Raw genomic sequence first — 15,013 nt, 5'->3', positions numbered from 1 at the left:
CCCTGTCGGGGTCTGGAATACTGCAGAGGTATTCAACTGTTACCCTGTCGGGGTCTGGAATACTGCAGAGGTATTCAACTGTTACCCTGTCGGGGTCTGGAATACTGCAGAGGTATTCAACTGTTACCCTGTCGGGGTCTGGAATACTGCAGAGGTATTCAACTGTTACCCTGTCGGGGTCTGGAATACTGCAGAGGTATTCAACTGTTACCCTGTCGGGGTCTGGAATACTGCAGAGGTATTCAACTGTTACCCTGTCGGGGTCTGGAATACTGCAGAGGTATTCAACTGTTACCCTGTCGGGGTCTGGAATACTGCAGAGGTATTCAACTGTTACCCTGTCGGGGTCTGGAATACTGCAGAGGTATTCAACTGTTACCCTGTCGGGGTCTGGAATACTGCAGAGGTATTCGACTGTTACCCTGCGGGGTCTGGAATACTGCAGAGGTATTCAACTGTTACCCTGTCGGGGTCTGGAATACTGCAGAGGTATTCGACTGTTACCCTGCGGGGTCTGGAATACTGCAGAGGTATTCGACTGTTACCCTGTCGGGGTCTGGAATACTGCAAAGGTATTCGACTGTTACCCTGTCGGGGTCTGGAATACTGCAGAGGTATTCGACTGTTACCCTGTCGGGGTCTGGAATACTGCAGAGGTATTCGACTGCTACCCTGCGGGGTCTGGAATACTGCAAAGGTATTCAACTGTTATCCTGCGGGGTCTGGAATACTGCAGAGGTATTCGACTGTTACCCTGTGGGGTCTGGAATACTGCAGAGGTATTCGACTGTTACCCTGTGGGGTCTGGTGGAATACTGCAGAGGTATTCAACTGTTACCCTGTCGGGGTCTGGAATACTGCAGAGGTATTCAACTGTTATCCTGCGGGGTCTGGAATACTGCAGAGGTATTCGACTGTTACCCTGTCGGGGTCTGGAATACTGCAGAGGTATTCGACTGTTACCCTGTCGGGGTCTGGAATACTGCAGAGGTATTCAACTGCTACCCTGCGGGGTCTGGAATACTGCAGAGGTATTCGACTGTTACCCTGCGGGGTCTGGAATACTGCAGAGGTATTCGACTGTTACCCTGTGGGGTCTGGTGGAATACTGCAGAGGTATTCAACTGTTACCCTGTGGGGTCTGGAATACTGCAGAGGTATTCAACTGTTACCCTGTCGGGGTCTGGAATACTGCAGAGGTATTCAACTGTTACCCTGCGGGGTCTGGAATACTGCAGAGGTATTCGACTGCTACCCTGTCGGGGTCTGGAATACTGCAGAGGTATTCAACTGTTACCCTGCGGGGTCTGGAATACTGCAGAGGTATTCAACTGTTACCCTGCGGGGTCTGGAATACTGCAGAGGTATTCAACTGTTACCCTGTCGGGGTCTGGAATACTGCAGAGGTATTCAACTGTTATCCTGTGGGGTCTGGTGGAATACTGCAGAGGTATTCAACTGTTATCGTGTCGGGGTCTGGAATACTGCAGAGGTATTCAACTGTTATCCTGTCGGGGTCTGGAATACTGCAGAGGTATTCAACTGTTATCCTGTCGGGGTCTGGAATACTGCAGAGGTATTCAACTGTTATCCTGTCGGGGTCTGGAATACTGCAGAGGTATTCAACTGTTACCCTGTCGGGGTCTGGAATACTGCAGAGGTATTCAACTGTTACCCTGTCGGGGTCTGGAATACTGCAGAGGTATTCAACTGTTACCCTGTGGGGTCTGGAATACTGCAGAGGTATTCAACTGTTACCCTGCGGGGTCTGGAATACTGCAGAGGTATTCAACTGTTACCCTGCGGGGTCTGGAATACTGCAGAGGTATTCAACTGCTACCCTGTCGGGGTCTGGAATACTGCAGAGGTATTCGACTGTTACCCTGCGGGGTCTGGAATACTGCAGAGGTATTCGACTGTTACCCTGCGGGGTCTGGAATACTGCAGAGGTATTCGACTGTTACCCTGCGGGGTCTGGAATACTGCAGAGGTATTCAACTGTTACCCTGCGGGGTCTGGAATACTGCAGAGGTATTCAACTGTTACCCTGTCGGGGTCTGGAATACTGCAGAGGTATTCAACTGTTACCCTGTCGGGGTCTGGAATACTGCAGAGGTATTCAACTGTTATCCTGTCGGGGTCTGGAATACTGCAGAGGTATTCAACTGTTATCCTGTCGGGGTCTGGAATACTGCAGAGGTATTCAACTGTTACCCTGTGGGGTCTGGAATACTGCAGAGGTATTCAACTGTTACCCTGCGGGGTCTGGAATACTGCAGAGGTATTCAACTGTTACCCTGCGGGGTCTGGAATACTGCAGAGGTATTCAACTGCTACCCTGTCGGGGTCTGGAATACTGCAGAGGTATTCGACTGTTACCCTGCGGGGTCTGGAATACTGCAGAGGTATTCGACTGTTACCCTGCGGGGTCTGGAATACTGCAGAGGTATTCAACTGTTACCCTGCGGGGTCTGGAATACTGCAGAGGTATTCGACTGTTACCCTGCGGGGTCTGGAATACTGCAGAGGTATTCGACTGTTACCCTGCGGGGTCTGGAATACTGCAGAGGTATTCGACTGTTACCCTGTGGGGTCTGGAATACTGCAGAGGTATTCAACTGTTACCCTGTCAGGGTCTGGAATACTGCAGAGGTATTCAACTGTTATCCTGTCGGGGTCTGGAATACTGCAGAGGTATTCAACTGTTATCCTGTCGGGGTCTGGAATACTGCAGAGGTATTCAACTGTTATCCTGTCGGGGTCTGGAATACTGCAGAGGTATTCAACTGTTATCCTGTCGGGGTCTGGAATACTGCAGAGGTATTCAACTGTTATCCTGTCGGGGTCTGGAATACTGCAGAGGTATTCAACTGTTATCCTGTCGGGGTCTGGAATACTGCAGAGGTATTCAACTGTTATCCTGTCGGGGTCTGGAATACTGCAGAGGTATTCAACTGTTATCCTGTCGGGGTCTGGAATACTGCAGAGGTATTCAACTGTTACCCTGTGGGGTCTGGAATACTGCAGAGGTATTCGACTGTTACCCTGCGGGGTCTGGAATACTGCAGAGGTATTCGACTGTTACCCTGCGGGGTCTGGAATACTGCAGAGGTATTCGACTGTTACCCTGCGGGGTCTGGAATACTGCAGAGGTATTCAACTGTTACCCTGCGGGGTCTGGAATACTGCAGAGGTATTCGACTGTTACCCTGCGGGGTCTGGAATACTGCAGAGGTATTCGACTGTTACCCTGCGGGGTCTGGAATACTGCAGAGGTATTCGACTGTTACCCTGCGGGGTCTGGAATACTGCAGAGGTATTCAACTGTTACCCTGTCGGGGTCTGGAATACTGCAGAGGTATTCAACTGTTACCCTGTCGGGGTCTGGAATACTGCAGAGGTATTCAACTGTTATCCTGTCGGGGTCTGGAATACTGCAGAGGTATTCAACTGTTATCCTGTCGGGGTCTGGAATACTGCAGAGGTATTCAACTGTTATCCTGTCGGGGTCTGGAATACTGCAGAGGTATTCAACTGTTACCCTGTCGGGGTCTGGAATACTGCAGAGGTATTCAACTGTTACCCTGTCGGGGTCTGGAATACTGCAGAGGTATTCAACTGTTATCCTGTCGGGGTCTGGAATACTGCAGAGGTATTCAACTGTTACCCTGTGGGGTCTGGAATACTGCAGAGGTATTCAACTGCTACCCTGTCGGGGTCTGGAATACTGCAGAGGTATTCGACTGTTACCCTGCGGGGTCTGGAATACTGCAGAGGTATTCGACTGTTACCCTGCGGGGTCTGGAATACTGCAGAGGTATTCGACTGTTATCCTGCGGGGTCTGGAATACTGCAGAGGTATTCGACTGTTACCCTGCGGGGTCTGGAATACTGCAGAGGTATTCGACTGTTACCCTGCGGGGTCTGGAATACTGCAGAGGTATTCGACTGTTACCCTGCGGGGTCTGGAATACTGCAGAGGTATTCAACTGTTACCCTGCGGGGTCTGGAATACTGCAGAGGTATTCGACTGTTACCCTGCGGGGTCTGGAATACTGCAGAGGTATTCAACTGTTACCCTGCGGGGTCTGGAATACTGCAGAGGTATTCGACTGTTACCCTGTCGGGGTCTGGAATACTGCAGAGGTATTCGACTGTTACCCTGTCGGGGTCTGGAATACTGCAGAGGTATTCGACTGTTACCCTGTCGGGGTCTGGAATACTGCAAAGGTATTCAACTGTTACCCTGCGGGGTCTGGAATACTGCAGAGGTATTCAACTGTTACCCTGCGGGGTCTGGAATACTGCAGAGGTATTCGACTGCTACCCTGTCGGGGTCTGGAATACTGCAGAGGTATTCGACTGCTACCCTGTCGGGGTCTGGAATACTGCAGAGGTATTCAACTGTTATCCTGCGGGGTCTGGTGGAATACTGCAGAGTTATTCAACTGTTACCCTGCGGGGTCTGGAATACTGGAGAGGTATTCAACTGTTACCCTGCGGGGTCTGGAATACTGGAGAGGTATTCAACTGTTACCCTGCGGGGTCTGGAATACTGCAGAGGTATTCAACTGTTACCCTGCGGGGTCTGGAATACTGCAGAGGTATTCGACTGTTACCCTGCGGGGTCTGGAATACTGCAGAGGTATTCAACTGTTACCCTGTCGGGGTCTGGAATACTGCAGAGATATTCAACTGTTACCCTGCGGGGTCTGGAATACTGCAGAGGTATTCGACTGTTACCCTGCGGGGTCTGGAATACTGCAGAGGTATTCGACTGTTACCCTGCGTGGTCTGGTGGAATACTGCAGAGGTATTCAACTGTTACCCTGCGGGGTCTGGTGGAATACTGCAGAGGTATTCAACTGTTACCCTGCGGGGTCTGGTGGAATACTGCAGAGGTATTCAACTGTTACCCTGCGGGGTCTGGTGGAATACTGCAGAGGTATTCAACTGTTACCCTGCGGGGTCTGGTGGAATACTGCAGAGGTATTCAACTGTTACCCTGCGGGGTCTGGAATACTGCAGAGGTATTCGACTGTTACCCTGCGTGGTCTGGTGGAATACTGCAGAGGTATTCAACTGTTACCCTGCGTGGTCTGGTGGAATACTGCAGAGGTATTCAACTGTTACCCTGCGTGGTCTGGTGGAATACTGCAGAGGTATTCAACTGTTACCCTGCGGGGTCTGGAATACTGCAGAGGTATTCAACTGTTACCCTGCGGGGTCTGGTGGAATACTGCAGAGGTATTCGACTGTTACCCTGGTCATATTTATATCATCTATGACCCAGGAGGTAAACTACACCTCCCATAATCCTCTATGACCCAGGAGGAGGTAAGACTACACTAACCATAATCCTCTATGACCCATGAGGTAAAACTACACTAACCATAATCCTCTCTGACCCAGGAGGAGGTAAAACTACACTAACCATAATCCTCTCTGACCCAGGAGGAGGTAAAACTACACTAACCATAATCCTCTATGACCCAGGAGGTAAAACTACACTACCCATAATCCTCTCTGACCCAGGAGGAGGTAAAACTACACTACCCATAATCCTCTCTGACCCAGAGCCCTGTGAAAATAGTAGCGTTTAGGCCGTGAGATGAAATGAGTCCAGAATAATGGGTGTGTCTTTCTGCAGCCCGCGGTTTGAACTGCCAATGGGAGCCACCGAACAGCCTCCTCTACCAGCACAGATACTGGGACACCAGAAGGTAGGACACCCCCTCTCTCTCACTACCAGCACAGATACTGGGACACCAGAAGGTAGGACACCCCCTCTCTCTCTCACTACCAGCACAGATACTGGGACACCAGAAGGTAGGACACCCCCTCTCTCTCACTACCAGCACAGATACTGGGACACCAGAAGGTAGGACACCCCCTCTCTCTCTCACTACCAGCACAGATACTGGGACACCAGAAGGTAGGACACCCCTCTCTCTCACTACCAGCACAGATACTGGGACACCAGAAGGTAGGACACCCCTCTCTCTCTCACTACCAGCACAGATACTGGGACACCAGAAGGTAGGACACCCCCTCTCTCTCTCACTACCAGCACAGATACTGGGACACCAGAAGGTAGGACACCCCCCCTCTCTCTCACTACCAGCACAGATACTGGGACACCAGAAGGTAGGACACCCCCCTCTCTCTCACTACCAGCACAGATACTGGGTCACCAGAAGGTAGGACACCCCCTCTCTCTCTCACTACCAGCACAGATACTGGGTCACCAGAAGGTAGGACACCCCTCTCTCTCTCACTACCAGCACAGATACTGGGTCACCAGAAGGTAGGACACCCCCTCTCTCTCTCACTACCAGCACAGATACTGGGACACCAGAAGGTAGGACACCCCCTCTCTCTCACTACCAGCACAGATACTGGGACACCAGAAGGTAGGACACCCCCTCTCTCTCACTACCAGCACAGATACTGGGACACCAGAAGGTAGGACACCCCTCTCTCTCACTACCAGCACAGATACTGGGTCACCAGAAGGTAGGACACCCCCTCTCTCTCACTACCAGCACAGATACTGGGTCACCAGAAGGTAGGACACCCCCTCTCTCTCCACTACCAGCACAGATACTGGGACACCAGAAGGTAGGACACCCCCTCTCTCTCACTACCAGCACAGATACTGGGACACCAGAAGGTAGGACACCCTCTCTCTCTCACTACCAGCACAGATACTGGGTCACCAGAAGGTAGGACACCCCCTCTCTCTCTCACTACCAGCACAGATACTGGGACACCAGAAGGTAGGACACCCCCTCTCTCTCTCACTACCAGCACAGATACTGGGTCACCAGAAGGTAGGACACCCCCTCTCTCACTACCAGCACAGATACTGGGACACCAGAAGGTAGGACACCCCCTCTCTCACTACCAGCACAGATACTGGGACACCAGAAGGTAGGACACCCCTTCTCTCACTACCAGCACAGATACTGGGACACCAGAAGGTAGGACAACCCCCTCTCTCACTACCAGCACAGATACTGGGACACCAGAAGGTAGGACACCCCCTCTCTCACTACCAGCACAGATACTGGGACACCAGAAGGTAGGACACCCCCTCTCTCACTACCAGCACAGATACTGGGACACCAGAAGGTAGGACACCCCCTCTCTCTCACTACCAGCACAGATACTGGGTCACCAGAAGGTAGGACACCCCCTCTCTCTCTCACTACCAGCACAGATACTGGGTCACCAGAAGGTAGGACACCCCCTCTCTCTCTACCAGCACAGATACTGGGTCACCAGAAGGTAGGACACCCCCTCTCTCTCACTACCAGCACAGATACTGGGTCACCAGAAGGTAGGACACCCCCTCTCTCACTACCAGCACAGATACTGGGACACCAGAAGGTAGGACACCCCCTCTCTCTCACTACCAGCACAGATACTGGGACACCAGAAGGTAGGACACCCCCTCTCTCTCACTACCAGCACAGATACTGGGACACCAGAAGGTAGGACACCCCCTCTCTCTCTCACTACCAGCACAGATACTGGGACACCAGAAGGTAGGACACCCCCTCTCTCTCTACCAGCACAGATACTGGGTCACCAGAAGGTAGGACACCCCTCTCTCTCACTACCAGCACAGATACTGGGACACCAGAAGGTAGGACACCCCCTCTCTCTCTCACTACCAGCACAGATACTGGGACACCAGAAGGTAGGACACCCCCTCTCTCTCACTACCAGCACAGATACTGGGACACCAGAAGGTAGGACACCCCCTCTCTCTCACTACCAGCACAGATACTGGGACACCAGAAGGTAGGACACCCCCTCTCTCTCACTACCAGCACAGATACTGGGTCACCAGAAGGTAGGACACCCCCTCTCTCTCACTACCAGCACAGATACTGGGACACCAGAAGGTAGGACACCCCCTCTCTCTCACTACCAGCACAGATACTGGGACACCAGAAGGTAGGACACCCCCTCTCTCACTACCAGCACAGATACTGGGTCACCAGAAGGTAGGACACCCCCTCTCTCTCACTACCAGCACAGATACTGGGACACCAGAAGGTAGGACACCCCCTCTCTCTCACTACCAGCACAGATACTGGGACACCAGAAGGTAGGACACCCCCTCTCTCTCACTACCAGCACAGATACTGGGACACCAGAAGGTAGGACACCCCCTCTCTCTCTACCAGCACAGATACTGGGTCACCAGAAGGTAGGACACCCCCTCTCTCTCACTACCAGCACAGATACTGGGACACCAGAAGGTAGGACACCCCCTCTCTCTCACTACCAGCACAGATACTGGGTCACCAGAAGGTAGGACACCCCCTCTCTCTCACTACCAGCACAGATACTGGGTCACCAGAAGGTAGGACACCCCCTCTCTCTCTCACTACCAGCACAGATACTGGGTCACCAGAAGGTAGGACACCCCCTCTCTCTCTACCAGCACAGATACTGGGTCACCAGAAGGTAGGACACCCCCTCTCTCTCACTACCAGCACAGATACTGGGTCACCAGAAGGTAGGACACCCCCTCTCTCACTACCAGCACAGATACTGGGACACCAGAAGGTAGGACACCCCCTCTCTCTCACTACCAGCACAGATACTGGGACACCAGAAGGTAGGACACCCCCTCTCTCACTACCAGCACAGATACTGGGTCACCAGAAGGTAGGACACCCCCTCTCTCTCACTACCAGCACAGATACTGGGACACCAGAAGGTAGGACACCCCCTCTCTCTCACTACCAGCACAGATACTGGGACACCAGAAGGTAGGACACCCCCTCTCTCTCACTACCAGCACAGATACTGGGTCACCAGAAGGTAGGACACCCCCTCTCTCTCACTACCAGCACAGATACTGGGACACCAGAAGGTAGGACACCCCCTCTCTCTCACCCCGTCTCTCTCTCTCTCTCTCTCACCCCGTCTCTCTCTCTCTCTCTCCCCCGTCTCTCTCTCTCTCTCTCTCTCTGACCCTGTCTCTCTCTCTCTCTCTTACCCCGTCTCTCTCTCTCTCTCTCTCCCGTCTCTCTCTCTCTCTCTCTCTCTGACCCTGTCTCTCTCTCTCTCTCTTACCCCATCTCTCTCTCTCTCTCTCCCCGTCTCTCTCTTCTCTTTATATTCAACTTAATTTATATTCCTTTCCTCTCCTCCTGTCCTCGTCTCAGCCGTTGCCTTCGCTCGGCCGCTCGTCCCTGTCACTCATCCAGCTGACCAATCCCGGTGGAGGGGCGGGCCCTCACCAGCATCAACACCATCAACGCCAGCCGTACTCCTCCGGTCCCAGCATGCATCAGCACCACAACAACATGGGAGGAGGGAACAGGGGGCCGCGCCCACTAGACCAGGTCACCTGCTACAAGGTAAAACACACACACACACACACACACACACACACACAGAGCTCCTAACCTGTTTTAATATCAATATATATATATGTGTTTGTGTGTCAGGTTGGGATTCAATCTAATTGCTGTTTGTCCACAATGCAATGTTCCCGCATTCGCAGTTAAAGCTGCAGATTTCATTCTGAATTTGCCTTTTTAAAAAGCCGCATTGTGGACAACCAGTGATCAGATTGAATCCCAGCCTCTGGCTCTGAGTAACACTTGTCTCTCTCTGTGTCTCTCTGTGTCTCTCTGTGTCTCTCTCTGTGTCTCTCTCTGTGTCTCTCTCTGTCTCTCTCTGTCTCTGTCTCTCTCTGTCTCTCTCTGTCTCTCTGTCTCTCTCTCTGTCTCTCTCTCTGTCTCCCTCCCTCTCTCTCTCTCTCTCTCTCTCTCTCTCTCTCTGTCTCTCTGTCTCTCTATTTCTCTCTCTCTCTCTCTCTCTCTCTCTCTCTCTGTCTCTCTCTCCCTCTCTGTCTCTCTCTGTCTCTCTCTCTGTTTCTCTCTCTGTTTCTCTCTGTGTCTCTCTCTCTGTCTCTCTCTGTCTCTCTCCTCTCTCTCTCTCTCTCTCTCTCTCTCTCTCTCTCTCTCTCTCTGTCTCTCTATTTCTCTCTCTCTCTCTCTCTCTCTCTCTCTCTATTTCTCTCTCTCTCTGTCTCTCTCTCTCTGTCTCTCTGTAGTGTGGTGAGAAGGGCCACTACGCCAACAAATGCACCAAAGGACACCTGGCCTTCCTCAGCGGACAGTAACGTTCTCACAGCCCCGTGGTTCCCGTGGTTGGACTCATTTCAGCTGGAAGACAACGAGAGCAGAGCCACAAACAAAAAAAACACAACAACAACAACAACCCTTCTGTAGTTTGAGATGATGTTAAGTCCTCAGGAACCCTCCGTCTCTAGATCCGTCAGACTGGAGGACGAGAGAGAGAGAGAGAGAGATGAAGCGTCTACGGTCTCCCAGGAAACGAGCTGATTGTTTCCGACTGCGTCCTCTCTGTGTGTTTGTACTGCTGCTGTTTCTGATGTCCGCTTTGATCGAATCTTTCGGTTGGTCCTAAACCCCCCCCTCCTTTTTAACCTCTCAGACACTTTTTGTGACCCAGCTGGGATTGGTAATTCTGTCCGGTTGCTTAAAGGGGTGGGTGGGGTGGGGGGGGGAAGAGGAAGTGGTGTAACCTAGCCAACCAAGCTTGGATGTTGGTAATCCAGGGAATCAAACGTTGCCGAAACGCTTCGACCCAGGTTTTTTGATCCCAAAAAAAATATCGAATCTCAAGACTTTTTTTTTTTTTGTACGTGAGTGAAGAGACTAGTTAGTTATAGATTCTAACCCAAGATCTGGTTCTGTCGTTCATCCTGAATACTCCCGTTTTACCGGCTTCGGAGTCAACCTTCAATGACTTGAAATGGAACTGTTGAGCTGTGATGTCGCTGTGTTGGATCCTCTCACCGCTTTTTTTTCCTCCCCCAGAGGAGGAGGAGGTGTTGGGGAGATTTGGTGTGTCATATCTCTGTGTTGCCTTTTTGTAGATTATACACAATTTCAGTGTGTTCTAGTCTGTAAAAATACAATAAACCTGTTCCTCCTGGTCTAGTCTGTAAAATACAATAAACCTGTTCTAGTCTGTAAAATACAATAAACCTGTTCCTCCTGGTCTAGTCTGTAAAATACAATAAACCTGTTCCTCCTGGTCTAGTCTGTAAAAATACAGTAAACCTGTTCCTCCTGGTCTAGTCTGTAAAATACAATAAACCTGTTCCTCCTGGTCTAGTCTGTAAAATACAATAAACCTGTTCCTCCTGGTCTAGTCTGTAAAATACAGTAAACCTGTTCCTCCTGGTCTAGTCTGTAAAATACAGTAAACCTGTTCCTCCTGGTCTAGTCTGTAAAATACAGTAAACCTGTTCCTCCTGGTCTAGTCTGTAAAATACAATAAACCTGTTCCTCCTGGCTAGTCTGTAAAATACAATAAACCTGTTCCTCCTGGTCTAGTCTGTAAAAATACAGTAAACCTGTTCCTCCTGGTCTAGTCTGTAAAATACAGTAAACCTGTTCCTCCTGGTCTAGTCTGTAAAATACAATAAACCTGTTCCTCCTGGTCTAGTCTGTAAAAATACAATAAACCTGTTCCTCCTGGTCTAGTCTGTAAAATACAATAAACCTGTTCCTCCTGGTCTAGTCTGTAAAATACAATAAACCTGTTCCTCCTGGTCTAGTCTGTAAAATACAATAAACCTGTTCCTCCTGGTCTAGTCTGTAAAATACAGTAAACCTGTTCCTCCTGGTCTAGTCTGTAAAATACAGTAAACCTGTTCCTCCTGGTCTAGTCTGTAAAATACAATAAACCTGTTCCTCCTGGTCTAGTCTGTAAAATACAGTAAACCTGTTCCTCCTGGTCTAGTCTGTAAAATACAATAAACCTGTTCCTCCTGGTCTAGTCTGTAAAAATACAGTAAACCTGTTCTTAGTCTGTAAAATACAATAAACCTGTTCCTCCTGGTCTAGTCTGTAAAATACAGTAAACCTGTTCCTCCTGGTCTAGTCTGTAAAATACAGTAAACCTGTTCCTCCTGGTCTAGTCTGTAAAATACAATAAACCTGTTCCTCCTGGTCTAGTCTGTAAAAATACAATAAACCTGTTCCTCCTGGTCTAGTCTGTAAAATACAATAAACCTGTTCCTCCTGGTCTAGTCTGTAAAATACAGTAAACCTGTTCCTCCTGGTCTAGTCTGTAAAATACAGTAAACCTGTTCCTCCTGGTCTAGTCTGTAAAATACAATAAACCTGTTCCTCCTGGTCTAGTCTGTAAAATACAGTAAACCTGTTCCTCCTGGTCTAGTCTGTAAAATACAATAAACCTGTTCCTCCTGGTCTAGTCTGTAAAAATACAGTAAACCTGTTCTAGTCTGTAAAATACAATAAACCTGTTCCTCCTGGTCTAGTCTGTAAAATACAGTAAACCTGTTCCTCCTGGTCTAGTCTGTAAAATACAGTAAACCTGTTCCTCCTGGTCTAGTCTGTAAAATACAATAAACCTGTTCCTCCTGGTCTAGTCTGTAAAAATACAATAAACCTGTTCCTCCTGGTCTAGTCTGTAAAATACAGTAAACCTGTTCCTCCTGGTCTAGTCTGTAAAATACAGTAAACCTGTTCCTCCTGGTCTAGTCTGTAAAAATACAGTAAACCTGTTCCTCCTGGTCTAGTCTGTAAAAATACAGTAAACCTGTTCCTCCTGGTCTAGTCTGTAAAATACAATAAACCTGTTCCTCCTGGTCTAGTCTGTAAAATACAGTAAACCTGTTCCTCCTGGTCTAGTCTAAAATACAATAAACCTGTTCCTCCTGGTCTAGTCTGTAAAAATACAGTAAACCTGTTCTAGTCTGTAAAATACAATAAACCTGTTCCTCCTGGTCTAGTCTGTAAAATACAGTAAACCTGTTCCTCCTGGTCTAGTCTGTAAAATACAGTAAACCTGTTCCTCCTGGTCTAGTCTGTAAAATACAATAAACCTGTTCCTCCTGGTCTAGTCTGTAAAATACAGTAAACCTGTTCCTCCTGGTCTAGTCTGTAAAATACAATAAACCTGTTCCTCCTGGTCTAGTCTGTAAAATACAATAAACCTGTTCCTCCTGGTCTAGTCTGTAAAAATACAATAAACCTGTTCCTCCTGGTCTAGTCTGTAAAATACAGTAAACCTGTTCCTCCTGGTCTAGTCTGTAAAATACAGTAAACCTGTTCCTCCTGGTCTAGTCTGTAAAAATACAGTAAACCTGTTCCTCCTGGTCTAGTCTGTAAAATACAATAAACCTGTTCCTCCTGGTCTAGTCTGTAAAAATACAGTAAACCTGTTCCTCCTGGTCTAGTCTGTAAAATACAGTAAACCTGTTCCTCCTGGTCTAGTCTGTAAAATACAATAAACCTGTTCCTCCTGGTCTAGTCTGTAAAATACAGTAAACCTGTTCCTCCTGGTCTAGTCTGTAAAATACAGTAAACCTGTTCCTCCTGGTCTAGTCTGTAAAAATACAGTAAACCTGTTCCTCCTGGTCTAGTCTGTAAAATACAATAAACCTGTTCCTCCTGGTCTAGTCTGTAAAATACAATAAACCTGTTCCTCCTGGTCTAGTCTGTAAAATACAGTAAACCTGTTCCTCCTGGTCTAGTCTGTAAAATACAGTAAACCTGTTCCTCCTGGTCTAGTCTGTAAAATACAATAAACCTGTTCCTCCTGGTCTAGTCTGTAAAATACAATAAACCTGTTCCTCCTGGTCTAGTCTGTAAAAATACAATAAACCTGTTCCTCCTGGTCTAGTCTGTAAAATACAGTAAACCTGTTCCTCCTGGTCTAGTCTGTAAAATACAGTAAACCTGTTCCTCCTGGTCTAGTCTGTAAAATACAGTAAACCTGTTCCTCCTGGTCTAGTCTGTAAAAATACAATAAACCTGTTCCTCCTGGTCTAGTCTGTAAAATACAGTAAACCTGTTCCTCCTGGTCTAGTCTGTAAAATACAGTAAACCTGTTCCTCCTGGTCTAGTCTGTAAAAATACAATAAACCTGTTCCTCCTGTCTAGTCTGTAAAATACAATAAACCTGTTCCTCCTGGTCTAGTCTGTAAAATACAATAAACCTGTTCCTCCTGGTCTAGTCTGTAAAATACAATAAACCTGTTCCTCCTGGTCTAGTCTGTAAAAATACAATAAACCTGTTCCTAGTCTGTAAAATACAATAAACCTGTTCCTCCTGGTCTAGTCTGTAAAATACAATAAACCTGTTCCTCCTGGTCTAGTCTGTAAAATACAATAAACCTGTTCCTCCTGGTCTAGTCTGTAAAAATACAGTAAACCTGTTCCTCCTGGTCTAGTCTGTAAAATACAATAAACCTGTTCCTCCTGGTCTAGTCTGTAAAATACAGTAAACCTGTTCCTCCTGGTCTAGTCTGTAAAATACAGTAAACCTGTTCCTCCTGGTCTAGTCTGTAAAATACAATAAACCTGTTCCTCCTGGTCTAGTCTGTAAAAATACAATAAACCTGTTCCTCCTGGTCTAGTCTGTAAAATACAATAAACCTGTTCCTCCTGGTCTAGTCTGTAAAATACAATAAACCTGTTCTAGTCTGTAAAATACAGTAAACCTGTTCCTCCTGGTCTAGTCTGTAAAATACAATAAACCTGTTCTAGTCTGTAAAATACAGTAAACCTGTTCCTCCTGGTCTAGTCTGTAAAAATACAATAAACCTGTTCCTCCTGGTCTAGTCTGTAAAATACAGTAAACCTGTTCCAGTCAGTCTCTTGTTCCTCCTGGTCTAGTCTGTAAAATACAATAAACCTGTTCCTCCTGGTCTAGTCTGTAAAATACAATAAACCTGTTCTAGTCTGTAAAATACAGTAAACCTGTTCCTCCTGGTCTAGTCTGTAAAATACAGTAAACCTGTTCCTCCTGGTCTAGTCTGTAAAAATACAATAAACCTGTTCCAGTCAGTCTTGTTCTAGACTGTAAAATACTGTTGTTGATGAGTGGACTTCAGGAAACAGCAGGGATTGCACCCCGCCTATCCACCGACAGGACCGCAGTGGAGAAGGTGGAAATCTTCCCAAGTTCCTCAGCGTTCACA

General features: G+C 48.3%; 1 protein-coding gene across 2 annotated transcripts in view; it reads left to right on the top strand.

Moving 5' to 3' along the window:
• The window catches only part of LOC123732725 (cleavage and polyadenylation specificity factor subunit 4), a 22,505-nt gene extending 11,512 nt beyond the window's left edge, over nucleotides 1–10,993 (top strand). For both annotated transcript variants that reach the window (XM_045711984.1, XM_045711983.1), the window contains exons 7-9: nucleotides 5,651–5,723; nucleotides 9,189–9,383; nucleotides 10,085–10,993. In XM_045711984.1, coding sequence (XP_045567940.1) covers nucleotides 5,651–5,723; nucleotides 9,189–9,383; nucleotides 10,085–10,153 — 337 coding nt within the window. In that variant the 3' untranslated portion in view covers nucleotides 10,154–10,993. The remainder of the gene's footprint in view (nucleotides 1–5,650; nucleotides 5,724–9,188; nucleotides 9,384–10,084) is intronic.
• Nucleotides 10,994–15,013: the final 4,020 nt, after the last annotated feature.

This window comes from Salmo salar, unplaced genomic scaffold (genome assembly GCF_905237065.1).
Source record: "Salmo salar unplaced genomic scaffold, Ssal_v3.1, whole genome shotgun sequence".
NCBI classification, from domain to species: domain Eukaryota; kingdom Metazoa; phylum Chordata; class Actinopteri; order Salmoniformes; family Salmonidae; genus Salmo; species Salmo salar.
The sequence above is the reverse complement of the archived record's forward strand: the minus strand, read 5'-3'. Positions and strand labels throughout refer to the sequence as shown.